The sequence below is a fragment of the Procambarus clarkii genome, chromosome 40, assembly GCF_040958095.1.
Source record: "Procambarus clarkii isolate CNS0578487 chromosome 40, FALCON_Pclarkii_2.0, whole genome shotgun sequence".
Taxonomy (NCBI): Eukaryota; Metazoa; Arthropoda; class Malacostraca; order Decapoda; family Cambaridae; genus Procambarus; species Procambarus clarkii.
Window position 1 is genome coordinate 9,659,167 of NC_091189.1, and position 20,887 is coordinate 9,680,053.

The 20,887-nt window shown below is 40.5% G+C and overlaps 1 protein-coding gene across 1 annotated transcript in view; it reads right to left on the reverse strand.

Moving 5' to 3' along the window:
- The window catches only part of LOC123758108 (uro-adherence factor A-like), a 364,530-nt gene extending 344,938 nt beyond the window's left edge, over positions 1 to 19,592 (reverse strand). The window contains exons 1-2 of the mRNA XM_069338664.1: positions 18,655 to 19,592; positions 8,086 to 8,162 (exon numbers count right to left, since the gene is read on the reverse strand). Coding sequence (XP_069194765.1) covers positions 8,086 to 8,162; positions 18,655 to 18,737 — 160 coding nt within the window. The 5' untranslated portion in view covers positions 18,738 to 19,592. The remainder of the gene's footprint in view (positions 1 to 8,085; positions 8,163 to 18,654) is intronic.
- Between the last annotated feature and the right edge of the window lie 1,295 nt (positions 19,593 to 20,887).

Genomic DNA, 20,887 nt, shown 5'->3' on the forward strand with positions numbered 1-20,887 from the left:
TACCTCAGCAGGTTCATCCCACCAGCATACCTCAGCATATACATCCAACATGTCTAACGTCATATATTCATATATATATATATATATATATATATATATATATATATATATATATATATATATATATATATGTGTGTGTGTGTATATCACGAAAATAAACACGTGATTAAGAATGTGACAATGTCAGACCACGGAGGAAAAATGAAACAGGAAATTTCCTTAAGTACTTTCGTATATTAAATACATCTTCAGAAGGACCTTCTGAAGATGTATTTAATATACGAAAGTACTTAAGGAAATTTCCTGTTTCATTTTTCCTCCGTGGTCTGACATTGTCATATATATATATATATATATATATATATATATATATATATATATATATATATATATATATATATATATATATATATATCCCTGCAGGCTACTAACGCAAATAGCCTCACTGATCATGCAATCAAAATCGACCATAGGTAATACCGATTTTCTTATTAGCCCAAAGAGACACCTCATCACGCCAGCATATCGCCATATCCTTTCCCCTTAGCATGTCCATCTCTCCTCAGCCTATCCATCCTCTCATCTCTCACCATACCCGGCCTACCATCACACTCACCATACCCGGCCTACCACCACACTCACCATACCCGGCCTACCACCACACTCACCATACCCGGCCTACCACCACACTCACCATACCCGGCCTACCATCACACTCACCATACCCGGCCTACCACCACACTCACCATACCCGGCCTACCACCACACTCACCATACCCGGCCTACCATCACACTCACCATACCCGGCCTACCATCACACTCACCATACTGCCAAACCAGCTCTACCACAACACTCATCACAGCCATCAGTAGAGAGAGAAAGTATTAGCACGAAGGCAGCCGAGGGGTTGTACTATTACTGAGGGGAGACACGAGATGTTATTACACCGAGGTCAAACACTTGTAGGTAAAAGCCTCAAAGCATCTGACTATCATGAAACCCGCTCGGCGCGGTTATGAATATATGAATACTCAAGTGGGGGGAGTAGACGAGATGCAGGAAGAAGGCGCTTAAAGGTTGGTTTCAATTTGCATCATGGAAACGTCGCTTATAACGTCGGTGATGCGTGTGTTTTATCAAATACTCAAGTGCAAGCGTACACGCACGCACGCACGCACATGCAAACCCACAAGAAAACACACACACGCACACATTATTAAATAAAAATACCATTCTCACGGGGGTGTGACAGATCAGGTAAGAATTAACTCCTTACCATGAGTAATATTATAGTGAGAGGGGCTATGGATGGAACCCAAAAGAGCCTAAGGGTTTAAGGAAACATATCTATAGTGTATTAACAGTGAATATGGGCATCGAACAAGACAAAGAAATATTAGAAGGCAACTTCACACACGGTTTTTTAAAAAAAAAACGAGAAGACATGGACTTAAGGATTGAGATTAATCCCCTGAAACAGGGGATTACTAGAGTATACGAGAGTACCATGGATATATGCACTGGGAGGAAAATAAAGAAATGATGGAACAGATCCAACAATGATGTAGATAGTCTAAGAAGTGATACAACCACTGAAAGAGGAAGATGGAAGTGAAAAAATCATGTTGTTGTTAAAGATTCGCTACCTGGAACAAAAAGGTTCAAGTAGCACGGGCTATGGTGAGCCCGTAGTGGAGTTAAGAAAAAATCATAATCACTAGACTAGTCAGAAAGTATTTCTGCGAATTAAATTGCATAAAGTGGCAATAAGAAACCATTCTGTGCCAGTGTCATGTTTGACTGAAGGCATCAGTGAAGGATCGAGCAACAAAGATAAACAAGAGTGAAGAAGAACAAATTGACAAGAAAATCAGCAAGGAACGCGATGAAAGCAATCAGGAGGTAATCACGACTGAACCTAATAGCTTCACAGAGGAAAGAGAGGAGGAACCCCAGAGGAGATTTGACAAATATTGATTTAACATTAGAGGTACACACAACTAGAGGTACTAGACGAGTCGAACACTATATCGCCATATAAACAATCATCTTAGATGCTAAAAAAAAAGCTGCACACACACACACACACACACACACACACACACACACACACACACACACACACACACACACACACACACACACACACACACACACACACAGGTCACACAAGAATGGTTGACAAATGGAATGCATTAGGCAGTGATGTGGTGGAGGCTGACTCCATACACAATTTCAAATGTAGATATGATAGAGCCCAATAGGCTCAGGAACCTGTACACCAGTTGATTGACGGTTGAGAGACGGGACCAAAGAGCCAGAGCTCAACCCCCCGCAAGCATAATTAGGTGAGTACACACACACACACGAGTGTGTGTGTGTGTCTGTCTGTCTCTTGAAAACGAATCTTTCTTTGTAATTCGCCACCTGAACACCACCTATCTTGGAGAATGTCCCACTCGCTCTCCTGCCCATAGGGATCAAACGCCCTAAAGTCAGCCGCCTCGCAGCGAAGTAAAGCCAAAGGTTCTTTCATCCGGACGAGCCTAGCTCCTCTCTGCTCCGAAGCGATATCGCTCGCTCGCTGGCTCACACCAGTGCCCCTGATGTTTCCGTTTCGGCAAGCGCGAGGCAGCATCTTGAAATTAATCGCTTCCCCGAGACATCAAAAGCCCTTCTTGAAGCAGTCTCCCGGATACTGAAGGATTATTCATCATGTTAATGATTGTGTGTGTGTGTATTTACTAACGAGTTCAACGTATAATATATATATATATATATATATATATATATATAGATATATATATATATATATATATATATATATATATATATATATATATATATATATATATATATATATATATATGCAAACAAGCCTGAATGGTCCCCAGGACTATATGCGAATGAAAACTCACACCCCAGAAGTGACTCGAACCCATACTGCCAGGAGCAACGCAACTGGTATGTACAGGGACGCCTTAATCCGCTTGACCATCACGACCGGACATAAGGAAGTGATAGCCGAGGCTATTTGAACCACTCCCCCGCCGACACTCGGATGGTAATCTTGGGCATAGCATTTTATCAAATCACCTCATTCTTTGGGCAACACGTGAGGAACACAAATGCAAACAAGCCTGAATGGTCCCCAGGACTATATGCGACTGAAAACTATTATTTATTGTGTTCCTCACGTGTTGCCCCAAAGAATGAGGTGATTTGATAAAATGCTATGCCCAAGATTACCATCCGAGTGCCGGCGGGGGAGTGGTTCAATAGCCTCAGCTATCACTTCCTTATGTCCGGTCGTGATTGGTCAAGCGGATTAAGGCGTCCCTGTACATACCAGTTGCGTTGCTCCTGGCAGTATGGGTTCGAGTCACTTCTGGGGTGTGAGTTTTCAGTCATATATATATATATATATATATAATATATATATATATATATATATATATAATATATTATATATTATAGAGAGAGAGAGAGAGAGAGAGAGAGAGAGAGAGAGAGAGAGAGAGAGAGAGAGAGAGAGAGAGAGAGAGAGAGACGAGAGAGAGAGAGAGAGAGTAAGAAGAAGAGAAATAAGGAGTCTTAAATAAAAGAGTGAAAATGAAGACATCATAAAAAGAAAGGTGAAATGCCATGCAACCTCTGAAGAGACAACTAACACAACACTTGTACTCCTTATTAGACTATTTTACAGGAACTTCTTTTCGACGGCTCATAAAACGGAGGAAAGGGTCCTGAAATATATTGTTGATAGGAACGTTATCCCTACAGACAAAAATCAGAAAATACAATTGATAATTTATTATAAAACCAAAAAACGGCCAATCTACTCATGAAAAACTCCCCCAGACACCAAGCAGAACGCTTGGAAGGAACCAACGTCGTCCTATGCTTTTAAATGCCCACTTGGGGACTGTAAGCCCCAAAGAACTCAGTATATAGGTAAGACAACAACGTCTCTTTCCAGGCGACTAACAATGCATAAACAACAGGGCTCCATCAAGAAACATATAATCTCTTCTCACAACCAGACCATCACCAGAGAAATCTTAACAACACAGAAATCATCGATAGGTACAGCGATCACAGGCGGCTCGACATCAGCGAGGCACTACACATCAAAAAGTCAACACCAGCAATCAACAGCCAATTAATGTACAACTATATTCTACCCACTTCAAGGCACTGTATGGGCCAATAGGCCCTCTGCAGTTACATCCATTCTCATGTACCCACCTCGCCCAAACCAATAAAAAGCAAGTGTTATGTCAAATGTTTCATACACAGTGTATCAAGTGTATCATAAGTGTAGTGTTAAGTGTAAAGAAGTCTTTGAGAATGTAAGAAGCCCTTACGAAACGCTTTTAGGCGTCAGACCATTAATACAAATGAAATTTGGAGAATTGATATTTTTATTACCACCGACAGTGAAGAAAACATAAGAAATATTGAAAAAATTAGTGTTAGAATTATTATTCTTACTTTTTCGGTCATATTCAACAACATATGTTTACAAGAAAGACTGCTACCAAAATATAATATATAAATATATATGACAATGTCAGACCACGGAGGAAAATGAAACAGGAATTTCCTTTAAGGAAATTCCTGTTTCATTTTCCTCCGTGGTCTGACATTGTCACATTCTTAATCACGTGTTTATTTTCGTGATATACACACACACACATATATATATATATATATATATATATATATATATATATATATATATATATATATATATATATATATATATATATATATATATATATATATGTATAGTTGTGCATTAATTGGCTGTTGATTGCTGGTGTTGACTTCTTAATGTGCAGTGCCTCGCAAACGTCAAGCCGTCTGCTATCGCTGTACCTATCGATGATTTCTGTGTTGTTTACTAGGATTTCTCTGGCGATGGTTTGGTTGTGGGAAGAGATTATATGTTCCTTAATGGAGCCCTGTTGCTTATGCATCGTTAAACGCCTAGAAGAGATGTTGTTGTCTTGCCTATATACTGGGTTTTTTGGAGCTTACAGTCCGCAAGTGGGCATTTGAAGGCATAGACGACGTTGGTCTCTTTTAAAGCGTTCTGCTTTGTGTCTGGATCCAGACACAAAGCAGAACGGATCCAGACACAAAGATCTCTGGATCCAGACACAAAGCAGAACGCTTTAAAAGAGACCAACGTCGTCTATGCCTTCAAATGCCCACTTGGGGACTGTAAGCTCCAAAAAAAACAGTTATAGGCAAGACAACAACATCTCTTTCTAGGCGTTTAACGATGCATAAGCAACAGGGCTCCATTAAGGAACATATAATCTCTTCCCACAACCAAACCATCGCCAGAGAAATCCTAGTAAACAACACAGAAATCATCTGATAGATACAGCGATAGCAAACGGCTTGACGTTTGCGAGGCACTGCATATATATATATATATATATATATATATATATATATATATATATATATATATATATATATATATATGTATATATATATATATATATATATATATATATATATATATATATATATATTTCTCTTTCAGCGCCTCAGTGTCGCGATCCAGAGGGGGAATGCTCGCTGCATCCTCGGTTCCTGCCCGGCGTCGGAGGAGTTCGAGGAAATCTACAGCCTCTAGGAAGCGAACTCTTTTTTTGTGTCCTCTTAATGTTAATTTTTTGTATAAATCAGATATGTAACTGTATAACCTTGCATAATGAAGTGTACACCATAAAAAAGGAGGGTGGTAGGAGAAGCGAACACTCTTACGTATTCAGAGTTAAATGGCAATTTTTCCCTGAATGCTCTGTATTCCCTTCTCTGAGGCTGTGGGTCCCTATAATTGCACCAGAGGTGGTACCCCCTATATATATATATATATATATATATATATATATATATATATATATATATATATATATATATATATATATATATATCTTATAATATATATATATATATATACACACACACACACACACAACATAGCTAATAATCGCTGATCTCATCTATAAGTGGAATACGTTTGTCGAGTAGGATTTTCCTTGCAGGTTTTAGAGACAAAGTTGAGCTGCTGTAAATATTGTACTAGTCAGCTTGGGATTAGTCTCTAGTAACTTGCAGGTGATGCGCGTCACTGATACCGGCCTGCAGTCTAACGGTTCTTGTCTTTACCCTTTTTCGTATATTTGCGCCACATAGCTGTTTTCCCGCAGTGTGTACGTGTGTGTGTGTGTGTGCAAGTAATAGAGAACACGATAGGACTTAAGTAATATTTGCAGGGCTTCTGGCGTGATCGGTAATGCGATTAAGTGAAAACTAATGCCGCCACCACCACCACCCTCGCACCCACTGCTCCGCAGCCCGCCGTTATGTCCGTGTCATGCTGCCTCTTACTAATCCTGTTGCTGCTGACTTGAATCCTACTACTTCCTCCACAGTTTTCCTCACTCATCACCCTCTTATTGCCTCCTATAATCGCATCCTCCCACTACCATTTCTTCCTCCCAACAATAGCCTCAAACAGGAAACCATACTCAGTCATTGAACCTAATGCTGAGAACCTGCAAAAACATCATGCAAATTATCAAAATATTAATTTTACCTACTAATCAACTTTTGCCTCATGCAAAAAAAAAAAACATTAGAGTAAGCACGTGTTAAAAAAAGGTTTGTGCAAAAGGATAAAGAAATTTATGTGGTGAATAATAGCACATGAAGACATATACAGTATTAGCAATTAAAATTAAACACAATTAAAATATAACAAATAAAACAAACACAGCCATGTCTATCATAACGAACATGTAGAGTGAATATGTACTCACTGAGACTCGATGATAATTTCCTATAGTCTATGATAAACACAGTTGCCAACTGGTGTTACCCCTTCTTCCTATGTACATCTTGATCCCTTCCTGTACCTTCTCTGTTTCTAATATCTAATCGTAGGCTTCCTCGTTTTATTTCCCTGTTGTATATACATCTACCTACCTTTTTTATCTCATCCTGTCCATTCTTTCCTCATATTACCGTACTCTTTTCACTATCCTCGCCCCCCCCCCCACTCATCTATTCTTGCCCATTCACCATACAAATTAAATTATACCTAATATCAATGACATCGCTCCGACTTTGGCTGTTACGTGTTCCACTGCACCCTCTTCTATTACTGCAATGTTAGTAACTTTTAGTCCTACTTAGCTGTGTTAGGTGGGTGATCTAGTTCAGTGGTGAATTTTCAGGAACAGTTTGCTAGTTCTTTAGAGTTCTTTATCACTCCATGTGAGTTCTCATGTTTTTTTCACTTCTTAGTTACCGTCAGTTTTTATTGTTATTTGTTTTGGTGACTACAGAAGCTTAGTCTAATCCTTGGCTTTCAGTGCTATGTCGTTCTCTTATCATCTGGTTCTGATGTGCTTATTCTCGTCTCTCCAACTCAGCTCCGTTCTCCTTGGTGCTACCCCATTTACTTCATACCCCCTTTTATTCCTGATTATATTTTTCTGACACTGATAATCATTACTCTATCGCCCTTGCCCCAGACACGTGCATTTAGCCGCCAGTCTTGTTCTTGCTGTTTCTGGTTGCTTAATGGCTTTCCCGACCTCTGGAATAGTCCTATCGGCTTCTGCAAATGTTTTCCCATTACTGGGGAAAAGCTCTCCACCTCTTGTATTTTTTCCTTTCATTCCTTTGTGCCTGTAAATACTAGGGTAGGAAGTAAGGTAATGATGAAGTATGATGACCACTTACCATCCCTATTTTCTCCCTCACTCTATCCTTTCTGTGAGTACTTTCCCTGTTTCTTAACTTAATTCCATAATTTTTATCTCTTCTATCTTTCTGAACACATAAAGCACAGAAACAACTATGATATTCATAATGTTTAACAATACAAAAAACACACGAACAGCTAAAAAAAAAGCAAAAACTGCGTAGTAGCTAAACAAAAGGATGAACACATGAGCATAACAAAAATAAATGATAACACTTAAAAGTAGAGTAAAAACATGGGTGCAAAAGTAATTTAAAAAAAATGACGCAGGAGGTGTAGAGGACGTACGTACCTGGGAGGGGCCGGTGGCCGGTGAGCACGGGTTCACAGGTGACCGGGTGTAGCCAGGTGGTGAGTCGAGCCTCCTCACTGCAACACACAAACATAGCCATCGTCTCAGTACACAGTGGCTGCGCGGGTGGGGGGGGGGAAGCAGGGTGGGGAGGGAGAGGGGGGAAGGAAAGGTCGGTGATAAATACAGGAAGGGAAAGTGGGAGTGATTGGACTGAATGAGATGGGTGCTGAGCAGGTGAGCTATGGCAAGCAGTGGGCTGGATTGGTGTGGTGGGCAGTGGGCTGGATTGGTGTGGTGGGCAGTGGGCCTGGATTAATGTGGTGGGCAGTGGGTTGGATTGGTGTGGTGGGCAGTGGGTTGGATTGGTGTGGTGGGCAGTGGGCTGGATTGGTGTGGTGGGCAGTGGGCTGGATTGGTGTGGTGAGCAGTGGGCTGGATTGTGTGGTGGGCAGTGGGTTGGATTGGTGTGGTGGGCAGTGGGCTGGATTGGTGTGGTGGGCAGTGGGTTGGATTGGTGTGGTGGGCAGTGGGCTGGAAGAGGTGTGGTATGTTATGGGAAGGCTTGTAGGGAAAGGGGTGTGCTTTGTGATGCTTTCGTTGGCCAATCCTGCCGTGGTCTTCAGAGGGGGGAGGGGGAACGTTGTTTTAACAATACATCTTGACACTTCGCAAACAACGGGACTGTTTCTGGTCCTCTTCGTCCGAGCTTAACATAAAGCGATAGTTTTTGTTACTGCAAAATAGTACTTTATCCGATTGTACATCACTGTTTCTTAAGATTAATATGTCTTTTAAGTTTCTCTGTTACTTGGATTTGTTAAGAAAAAAGGGGGGGGGGAATATAGGTTGCTGAGAGATAAAAAGTTTAATAATCTTAATTTACCTCTTTCACTGTTATTATACACAGACGCACACCCTGTCAAACTATCCAAAAATGATAGTACCCATAACTACTATGAATAGTAGTCCAAAATATGGACTGTTGCACCCATAGAAATTAACGTTCTAGTACTATTATTTTTGTAGAGGGGCCCGAGAAAGAAAGATATAACCAATCATAACTTTTCCTATGCCTAGTATAGTACTTATGTGTGAGAAATAATGAATTATAGTATGTTGAGGAAATCCGTAGGAGCCGTGATGTGGGTTCGAACCCTCATCACTGCTCCTACGGATTTTCCCATCGATGCAATCACGTTAGTGTGATTACTCTCTGTACATAGTGTATTGATAATATGAATGTTTAAATTATGTCTAGTTTAACCTACTAAACAGTATTTAGGGTAGGTCAAGTTTCTGTTAGGTTTGGTTCAAATTAAAAAAAAATATTTTACAATTATACTAGGCCCAATAAAATATACAAAAATAAGATATAAGACGTCTAAATGTCCAAAGAACATAAGAAATATAAAGGTAAATAATCCTAGAATCATTAATCTAACCCTTTCGGTCATATTTATTAAATACACTACAGGAGACTGCTTCTATTATATATATATTCTTCAAAATTACAGCATGGTACTCTTATTGTTGGGAGACTCGTGACCATTAGTGTGTTAGATTATGCATAAATTACATACTACATATTCCGTATTAAGCATTGGATTTGGAATATTATACATATTTCTCCATGGACGAAGAATATGTAATTTTATATAGGCCGAATGAGATATGGCGAAATAGCTATTGTAAACCGAACAGACAATCTATCCTGATGGTCCTGACCTTGAATCTTAATGGGACGGGGTGACACCTCTAGTTTAAAATTTAGTTTAATCTACCTTGCGTTGTACAGCTATATATCCCCACTGAACTCATCCTCGGACTAAGTTGTTCAAGCAATCGTAAATTTTTACTTACTATGTTAAAAAAACTGTCATCAAATACAAATTAACGTTAATGCATATTATAATGTTATGCATAGTTAGACCTAGGATACGTTAGGTGTTTTGATTTTGTTGGCAAATATTTGTATCTGCAATACGTGGGTGCAATACTGCAATTCAGAGGTGAGATTTGAACCCAGGAAGAGATGCACCGTTCAAGAAACGTTCTAACGTCATCAGTTGTGAGTCATGTGCTTGGCGACTGGATTATGGAGCATTTGACAACTGTTTTTAAACTATTAGGCGAGGCTGCGCGCAGCTGCATCTAACAGCTTGACTGAGCAGACCATCAACCAGGAGGCCTGGTCTGAGACCGGGCCACGGGAACGTTGATCCTCAAAATCAATGCCTAAAACGCATGGCATTAATACATTAAATCAAACGGAAATGTATTATCCTGTCTCACTTTGGGTCACCCACACGCTCCTCTCACCATTCCTCGTACTACCAATGAGCAATTCTGACCTTGTCGTGGGCCTGGTCAATATAAGAATATCTTTACCGGCGAGAATAACTCAATACCACATGTATAATAATGGCGCCCACAGGTGTACCCGGGCGCTGGACAAACACGACTGGGCATCAAGGGGGTATCAACGTTCGCCCTCATACACTCAACGCTTACCGCGGATCAACGTCCTCCGTGTACCTGTATATCATATTCGACCACCGTGCTCTCTGGTGCCACCCGTCAAGAGGTGACACTGTGCCACAACAGGTGTTCGGGGTGCCCGGAGGAGTGACTGAGGGAGCGCGTGCGCACCGGCGTCGCCGTCCGCACGCCGCACCTGCCAGCTGTCAACTGGCGGCCACGCGCCACACACTTCCGTAGGTGTACCTCACATTGTTGCCAACCAACACTCACAATTCAGTCAGGCTAAGAATCACCTTACAATCCCGTAACCTGACCATCCTTTACTAAAATATAAGTCTAAGTAAAATATTTCTGGCACCGAACTAATAAAAAAAAACTCAATGAAGTTATTGACAGGCTACATTAGGCTAGCGCTATATTTTTTTTATTTCTTTTTAATCTTGAATGAACATTTGCAATCTTTACTTCTCCCTGCCAAGCTAATCAATATAATCAAAAATATTCTGTACAACAAGGGGTTAAAATTTCGTTTCCGTGACTATAAGTAGTTATGGGGTGAGGCGTGAGGCCAGCAGGACGTGGCATCAGTGGGAAAGAGGGGAAGTCTGGGACGCTAGCATTTTCCCCTCACACCGGTATCCTCAGGTATACACACTCTTCCTCATTGGCAGCTATATTTACTTCTTATATACATTAAACAGTGACGTCCACGCCGGGATTTCTTATCGGTGTGAACCTAGCAATAGCTCTTGAAACGTTAAATACATAAATCTGTCAGCCGATATTATCACGTCAACAAAAACACGTTGAATTTCCAAGTATATATATACTCCAACAGACACTATACGAACGGTTCTCTCTCACACACACACACACACACACACACACACACACACACACACACACACACACACACACACACACACACACACACACACACACACACACACACACACACACACACACACACACACACACACACACACACACACACACACACACACACACAAAGCAGTATTGTGGAGTAGTGAGAGGGATAATGTCCTGTGGTGACCTGTGCGCAGACGCCTATTTCTTTTTTTTTTTTTACTAACACATTTCGGTACATGTGCATTTGTGCAGCTCCCTAGACTATATGAAGGAGGAGTACAGCGTGTGATTTTTCGCATCTACGTGATGCTAAAAATCCCCACATTCACAGGATGGTTAGTCATATGAAAGCATGCGCAGACGCCCAGCGCGGGAAGGTGGCCACCAGCTGCCGGGAGTTCCACATACCTTCGTCCAGTCTGCAACGCATCGTTCACTTGGACGGCCAGCGGCTGGTGTTTGTCCAATGCCCAGCCTGAGAATATTAGCAAATGTTCTTGTTGTCCTCAGAATCGTCGAGGTGTATCGGGTATAGTGATGACCATTCCGATAATGTCCGAAATACTATAATACTGCCCGAAACGCTGCGCGTACTAGTGGCTTTACAAGATTGTAATTACTATCCTATGTATCCTCACAATCCCAATGTACCTTCTTGTTTATATATATAAATAAATAAATAAATAATGTCATCGAAGAGTTATTAGTCTGCGCATGTCAATAACATGGAACAATTACATGTTAGCGCCGAGCAAGAGTTCAATTTAATTCTGACGACTATGATATTATCTACTTTATAACAAAATATTATTTTTTTCTTAGTTATTATCATATTTTTGTTAATTTATTTATATGATTGAAAAATGGCAGAGAAAGTGAAACACACAAATTAAAACTTCCATTTCTAGTGAGCAGAGATGAAATATAACCTAACTAATAAATTAAATATAGTTTGTTGACCTTTATTCCGCTAGATCACAGTTGGCTACAACATCACCCCTGTACCTAACATGATTGTAGCTTATCATACACCAAGTTTATACCAAATATAACATAATAAAGCTAAAATCATTAAATACGAGTTTTAGGAACAACAATCCTATCCCTATTAAACCCTAGATTTATTATGTTCTTGACCAGCGTTAAAAGTCAATGTACCATTAAATTTTACTCTGGATTACAATAAATTTGCGTGTGCCCATTTTAGTATACGTTAAGACTTTGCATTCCAAAACAGAACGAAATTAGTCGTTTCCAAAGCTATTATACCTAAAAAAAAAAATTATGAATTATATTGTGACATTTTCCACTTCACTTACTCTCAGTGGCGCCTTGCTAGATGACTCGACAATATCGTATGCCCGAGAATGTGCAAATGCTCGTAATACTGTAATCACCGATTGTCCCACTGTGTTTTCCTTGATTTGATATTAGCTATAACTATATCACATAATCGAATATGTGCATATGCTCTGAACACTGTCATCGTCGACTTCCCAACCATGTTTCTTGATATGATTGTTCTGACAACTACGTCACACCTATGTTCCGATACTCTAAATCGGCGTTCTCACTTTATGTCTCTTAATTAGATGGTTCGGATGCCCTGTGCTATCATCTCCCTGCATGACACAGTGGTTCCTTGGCTGTGGTCGCTGGTCAGGTCACTCACCCCCCCCCCACCCCCACCACCCCTCCCCTTCATCCTTCCAACCTCCACATCTGGTTCTCCTGTTTGTAGGCCTAGAGCGGATGCAACGGTTGAGGAATTCACAGACAGATAGACAAAATAAAGAAAAGACTTCAATCTTGCAAACCCAATCCCAGATATTATCTTATTTGAAGGCTTCAGTCTACCCAGTTTTAAGATGAAGATTAGCAAACAATATTCTTAATCCAGGATATCAACAAGGAAGTAACCAAAGTCCAGACTCTTGGAATTCCATATTTATAAAGAAATATAAAGTACCAGTAGCACATACGAGTGTTCATTGTAGATAGAAAACAAGATTGGATACATGGAACATACCAGAACCATTTAAATCAGTAGCTACAGCTCTCCTGCACATGGAAGGTGGCAAAGCATTGCTTAAAATTATAGACCAGTTACATAAACATCACACATAGCAAAAGCTTTGAAAGAGTGATTAGGCGTCACATCTTCAGTTTTATGTTGAACAATGACCTCCACAACCCAGGTCAACATCAATTTAAAGCGGGAAGGTCATGCCTTTCGCAGCTACTCAACCACTATGACAAAATCACTGACACATTAATAGAAAAACATAATGCTGATGTGGTATACACGAACTTTGCAAAGGCATTTGATAAATGTGACCATATAATGACAGCCCATAAAATGAGATCAATATGATAACAGGTAAAGTAGGGCGATTGATATGGAATTTCCTGTAAAACAGAATACAAAGAGCAACAGTAAATCAAACAAAATCTAGTCCAAGTACATCAAAAAACTCTGTACCTCTGGGCACAGTCCTTGTTTTTTCTCATTCTCCTATCAGATATTGACAAAAGTACAAATCACGGCTTCATTTCAGATGATACACAAATCAACATGAAAATTACCTATGTAGAAGACATTGCAAAAGCTACAAAATGATATTAATAATATTAAAGCCTTCGATTTCGCAACGGAAAATAACACGTGGTTTAACTGATAAATTCCAGGTACTCAGGTATGGGTAAATGAAGAAATTAAACGAAATTCAGGATATAAGACACGATCAGACCTACTCATAGAAAGCAACATGTAAAGTATCTGAGAATAATGATGCCTTACGACCTAACGTTCAATGAACATAAACAGACAAATATAACACCGGCCAACAAAATGATAGGATAGGAACCTTCAAATCCAGGGTTTTCAATCCTTTTTTTTCAACCTTTCATCACAGTGCTCATACTATTCAAATCACTGGTGCTGTCACACCTTGAATACTGCTCGATACTCACTTCCTCCTTCAGAGCAGGAGAGATGGCTGAAATAGATGGAATACAGAAAACATATACGGTGCGCACAGACATGATTTATTAAAGCACCTAAAATACAGGAACTGTCTTTAAGCTCTCAAGATATACCCTATAGAAAGGAGACGAAAGAGATATCATCTAATATATACATGGAAAACTGGAAGAATAGATCCTAGATTTGCAAAGTAAAATAAGAACATACTGGAGCGAACGATATGAAAAGAGATGCAGAATAGATCCAGTGAAGAGTGGAGGTGCCATAGGCACAATGAGAGAACACAGTATGAATATAAGTGATCCACAGCTGTTCAATATTCTCCTAGCTCCACGTTGACTAACAATTACAAATTTTAAAATTACAGCTATTGGTTTCAAGGTTACGGTTACTCGATTCTAAGTTGAAGCTACTGGACTGGAAGTGATAATTGCTGGAATCGCAGTCGTGTTACTGGAATTTAATTTACCATTTCTGGATTCTAAAATATACAGAAACTATAGTTAAATTCCAAGCTGACAACATCGAACTGAATACTATCATCATTGTATTCCAAACATCCACCACTGTTCATAACTAGATTCCAAGAGATTATAAATAGGTGTTTCCATTTCGCATAAAAACAAAATTGCACCCTAAAATATGATGCCATTTTGTGCCTATAATCTTACAAGCGAACCTCGTACGATATAACAAGCAGAAGTTCTTTATACTGTCTCTGTGGCTCATTTGGGTACTCAGTTATCACCTGTGTCCCCATGTGCTAAATAAACTGTTATAGACTTTCTTTATCTATCCTATCAATTCCTCTGAGAACCTTGAATGTGGTTATCATATCTCCTCTAACTCTTCTTTCTTTCAGCGAAATGAGGTTTAGTTCCCGTAGTCTCTCCTCGTAGCTCATACCCCTCAGCTTGGGTTCGTCTGGTGATATACCTTTGAGCCTTCTCCAAATTAGTCTTGTGCTTGACTAGATAGAGACTCCATGCTGAAGCTGCATACTCCAGGGTTGGTCTGATATATGTGGAATACAAGATTCTGAATTATTCCTTTCACAGTTTTCTAAAGGCAGCTTTTATGTTAGCCAACCTAGCATATGCCGCTGATGATAACCTCTTGATGTGGGTTTCAGGAGGCAGGTCTGGCGTGATATCAACTCCCAGTTCTTTCTCTTTCCCCTGATTCTTGAAGGATTTCATCTTTCAATGGTATCTTGTATCTGGTCTCCTGCTCCATACACCTGCCTTCATTATGTGCGTGCGTATGTACTCACCTAGTTGTGCGTGCGGGGGTTGAGCTTTGGCTCGCGCGCGCGTGTGTGTGTGTGTGTGTGTGTGTGTGTGTGTGTGTGTGTGTGTGTGTGTGTGTGTGTGTGTGTGTGTGTGTGTGTGTGTGTGTGTGTGTGTGTGTGTGTGTGTGTGCGTGCGTGCGTGTGTGTGTGTGTGCGTGTGTGTGTGTGCGCGCGTGTGTGTGCGTGCGCGCGTGTGTGTGCGTGTTTGCAAGCCTGCTAACAAGACTGACAAATACAATTACTGGCAAAGCTCAGAAACATCATAGGAGGTCAGTCTCTTCTCTGTCGACGCGTGGCGTGTCTCATGGCACCTATTTGTTGGTTTGCTTCTTTACGACTTTAATATTTTATTGCAAGCGTTTTTACTTTTCACGTTTAATTTGTTGCGAATAGTTTTTGCATTTATTTTAGCTACATTTTAAATCCTTTATTATTACGCAAGTCTCGTTGACTTCTTATTAAGAGCTGGAGAGGAGCGTGGGAAGATTCTTGCTCCATAAAGTGTGCTTCTTTACTTGGTCCCAGCACCCCGGAGGTGCGCGTTGTGGGGCAACAAGGAAACACTGTTTTGTGCCCATTTCCGGTTACGTTGACCCGGGGAGGGTGGGGGGGTGGCCTTCCAGCTCGACTAGTTCCTTCATTCTCCGAACACTAATTGCCACAGTTAACACAGTATTTATGGTGAACTGTGAGGCAAGGTATGTGTGTGTGACGTACGGGGCACCAGCTCATCATTCTGGTATTTATCATACAGTGTGTCTTAAGGGTTGACTGTGAGAACACCAGCCTGTTGCTCCAGGGATGCCAGAGGTGGCGCTGCTACATGTTGCTTAAGATGCATCAGGCTCATCTCCCCCCCTCTTCCAAATCTTAATATTATATTCAGCAAAAATATTGATGTAGTTTATACGCTTTCTCTCTTCTGGTTTCTTTTACAAATATTTCAGCACATTAATTATATTTTTGCTGATAATATATAGGTACTCCATGTAAGGTATAAGATGGGTTTAATTGTCTTCGGAACCATTCAAACACGCCCACACAGGGGGGTCTGGTAGCTGAGCGGACAGCGCGCAGGGCTCGTGATTCTGTGGCTCTGGTTCGGTTCCCGGACCAAGCAGAAACAAATGGGGAAAGTTTCTTTCACCCTGATGCCACCTGTTACCTAGCAGTAAGTAGGTACCTGGGAGTTAGACAGCTGTTACAGAGCTGCTTACTGGGTGTGTTTGTGGAAAAAAAATAGTAGTTAGTTACAGTTGATTGACAGTTGAGAGACGGGCCGAAAGAGCAGAGCTCAACCCCCGCAAGAACAGCTAGGTAAATACAACTAGGTGAATACACACACACACGTTATTGAACATAACCGAAATAGCTAGATTATTAATTTTAGTCTGAATCTTCTCTATATATCTTAAGTTGTATCTCTCAACATCCATGGCGGCAGAGAGGAATTGGATGCAAATTAGCAGCAGCTATAATATATCTAACTATGTAGAATGAGAATGAGGGGTGTGTAAGGTGCACTGATGTCGATGTTGATGGGGCAATAGGAGAGGTGGGTGTGAGCTAGATATTCTGTTTTGGTCTTGAGAATGGTAGGATGTACTTAAATGTAAGTTGGCTGTTGATAGTTGGGTGGGTGTTTGATGCCTCTGTTTTCATGTCTGGTCTGGTTGTGTAAAAATTATGTATATTTTTTTATTTAACCTTTTGTTTGTGCATTCGCAGGTACCTATAAAGAGATGCTGCTGTCTTGCATATATATTGATATCGTTAGGAGTGCTCCCAACAATTCTTGCTCAATAAGACCATCAACATGCTCATGAGGAACTCTCCCAACACCATGTGAAACGACTTTAAAGCAACTGATGAGTATGACATGCTCACTTGTTGTGTGGCAGCCCCAATGCTCTCCATATATAGGCAAGACAACATCTCACAGATCAGTTTATTTCGTGTATATATGACAGTAAACGTAAATATTTTATATTGCCTTAAAGACATTATATATATATATATATATATATATATATATATATATATATATATATATATATATATATATATATATATATATATATATATATATATATATATATATATATATTATATTCCAAGGTTTTCGACTTTGTATGTACGTACCCAGGTTGCTCCAGTTTTTTACACGTTCTAAGGCTACTCTAATATACATATGTTCCGAAGCTTTTCTATTGTATAAATTAATTTTGGAACATACACGCAGTAGAGAAACTTCAGAACTTATTAACACTAGACTAGCGTAACCTTGGAACATATTAACACTATAGCAACCTTGGAACATTTTAACACTAGAGCAACCTTGGAACATATAAACGCTAGAGCAACCTTGGAACATATTAACACTAGAGCAACTTTGGAACATATTAACACTAGAGCAACCTTGGAACATATTAAATTAGAGCAACCTTGGAACATATAAACACTAGAGCAACCTTGGAACATAGAGCACCGTTGTTAGAGAGTTCGCTGCCCCTGTCGATCAGTTTATGAGGGTTCAGGTCTGTGAGTGATCAAACAACATTTCAACTTTTTATAACTATAAATATACTATTCGGCTTCACTTAAGATATTTTCATGTTAATTAAAGATTCTGAAATAAATCATATATGTTTACCTTTCCTGTGACATATAAGTTATTACCGTTTATTAACATCTATGGAGGTTTTTAACATTATAATTCGGGCGCTCGTTGCTCCGAACATGATTGCACATTTCTGGAGTACCTTACATGCCTTAATCCAACTATTATATATTGTAGGGTCGTACTTCAAAACAGCATCATTAGGCTACGAAAGAGTGTGTGTGTGGGGGGGGGGGGACATAAATGTGTGTATTGGTACCGATCAACAAACTCTGGTCAACTTATCGTTACTCAAAAGGCAGTAGTCACGATACTTACTTGATAAAAAAGATCCGTCCGTCCCGAGTGACACCGAAGCTCCATGGATGAGGAAGTTCCTTCTGCAGGAGCTCAGCGGCCATAGTCCTTCACCCCGGGTGTGCTGTAATCCTTCTACGCCGCAGTCTTCCCGCGCTGCAGGGTCTCTATACGCCGTACCCTACTTTGTACAAATTGCAGTCCTTCACTATAAAGTCTCACTACAGTATTAGCTCACTTGAGTCCTCTCACATTACCTTTCTTGAATTCCCGAGCGTTTCTCAACAAAAAAATGTCCTGTCACTCTTGCGTGGGGAGTTGACACTATTTACTGATTGTCCTTAACACGTGTTATCTGGTATTGCCAGATATCTTATAACCATACCACAAAACTACGTCTTGTAATTAATATTTTCAGTCATCTTTTAATCATTTTTCCACACGCTGTTTAACACTGAATGGATCTTTTCATCTGCAAGTCATTTCCAAGTTTTATCAACAGCCACCTTGTCATTACTTCTAAACTGTTCATATTTCCAATTTTTCTTCCACATTTTCCAGTTTGTCACAAACCATTATTTCATCACAGCCGTCACTAGTATTATAGACAGCCCCAGTCTGAGGTCGTCACACACCTGTTACTTTACCGCCTCATCAGACACTCGACGGATACATATGGATATCAGAAGCCATAATTTGCATATATGGCAAACCAAGCGGGCCATAGCACTGGTCCTACGATACGCCACTTCTCCTGAGAAGGGATGTTCACCTTGCGCGCCTTCCTACGCCTCCTTCTCTGCCCTACACACTGCTACCACCTCGTGAATATACCCAGCTTCCCACGGCAACAAGGCCCTTCAACACCATCGCCTTCTCCCAGGCCAGCATTCCTGTACGCGCCACACAAACACTGCCGCAGCGTGGAGAGCATGTGTGAGGGTCACACGCGGCCAGGCCCCGACGCTACTATGGCCAGGTACACCAAAACGTGTGAGCTTTGAACTGAGATGTTTGGCAGGAGAGGCTGCGAAGGGTACGATAATTCTCGTTTTTTCACCATCTCGCTCTGCGAGAAACACACCTTGTAACATAAAATGAGGTCCATTAAAAATATAATTACGCTTAAATGACATCATCCTGTAATATATTTACATATAAAAGAACAGTGTGTTGAAACGTTTGCGTAGAAACGTAGTCATCGTTTGCCCGAAACTGTGTGCGCATTAGTGGCTTCAGGCATAGTAGGTCTATCTTGAACTCCAACATTCTGTTTGTAACTCATTTTGAATGTATAGTACTTTCACCTGAATAAACATTATCATTATCAAACACATATCGCTCTATGCATCAATATATATACATATAGTTCCAAGACCCCTTATTAGTAGCCCAACAGCATAAAAAGAAATGACTTATTTATACAAATTATTTGAAAACAATCATCTATTTACATACTAAGTAGAAAAATGGAGTTGAAGGGCGACTGTGAGCTATACTTTAGGTTACCATTGGCGTGAGTGATGGCACAACAGAGATGCTGCCCGGGTACTTGGCAACTGTGGGTGGTGGTGGGGCCGTGCCCGCAGGTCGGGGGCGGGGTCTTCCGCTCCCCCCTACCCACAACCCACTACCCAAACATCACCTCATACCAAGGGAACACTTCCGCTAGAATTTTAGGCGACATATTTATAATAACAATCCCATCAGCGAGTGGCGATTAATACTGCAGAATTAGGCACATAAATCACCTGGTCCAATTAAAACGCTCTCACCAAAAAAAATTCACCATTCGAGAGCATGTAGCCAGGGCCATATCCTCCCCCTCTATGATTTAACCGTTCACTGCGAAACACCCGGCGGCTCGTGGCCTGGGCAGGTGTTTCCCTTTTGCAGGTACCATAATATTGATCCCATGCACACCTGCCACAGTTATTACGCGCCTCGACACGCGCCCGGTCTCCACTATTTCAAACGCTAACGTGTCGTCGCCAATTTAAAATGCCCGCCAATCATGCCACGGCATTTGGTGGAGATTTGATGTCGGTTACAAGGCACTATATAAGGTCACATATTGTTACACTCCCTTATTAACTATTTATTACCACCTATATAGCACCTAAAGCAAGTAGTTTTTTACGTTTAATGTAATAAAGACGGACAGCAGAGTCATTCTCGTTGGTTTGTGAGTGTATGTTTTTACTTAACAGTGCTTACCTAACAGTCACTACGGGAGGCGAGGTCTCCCTCATTA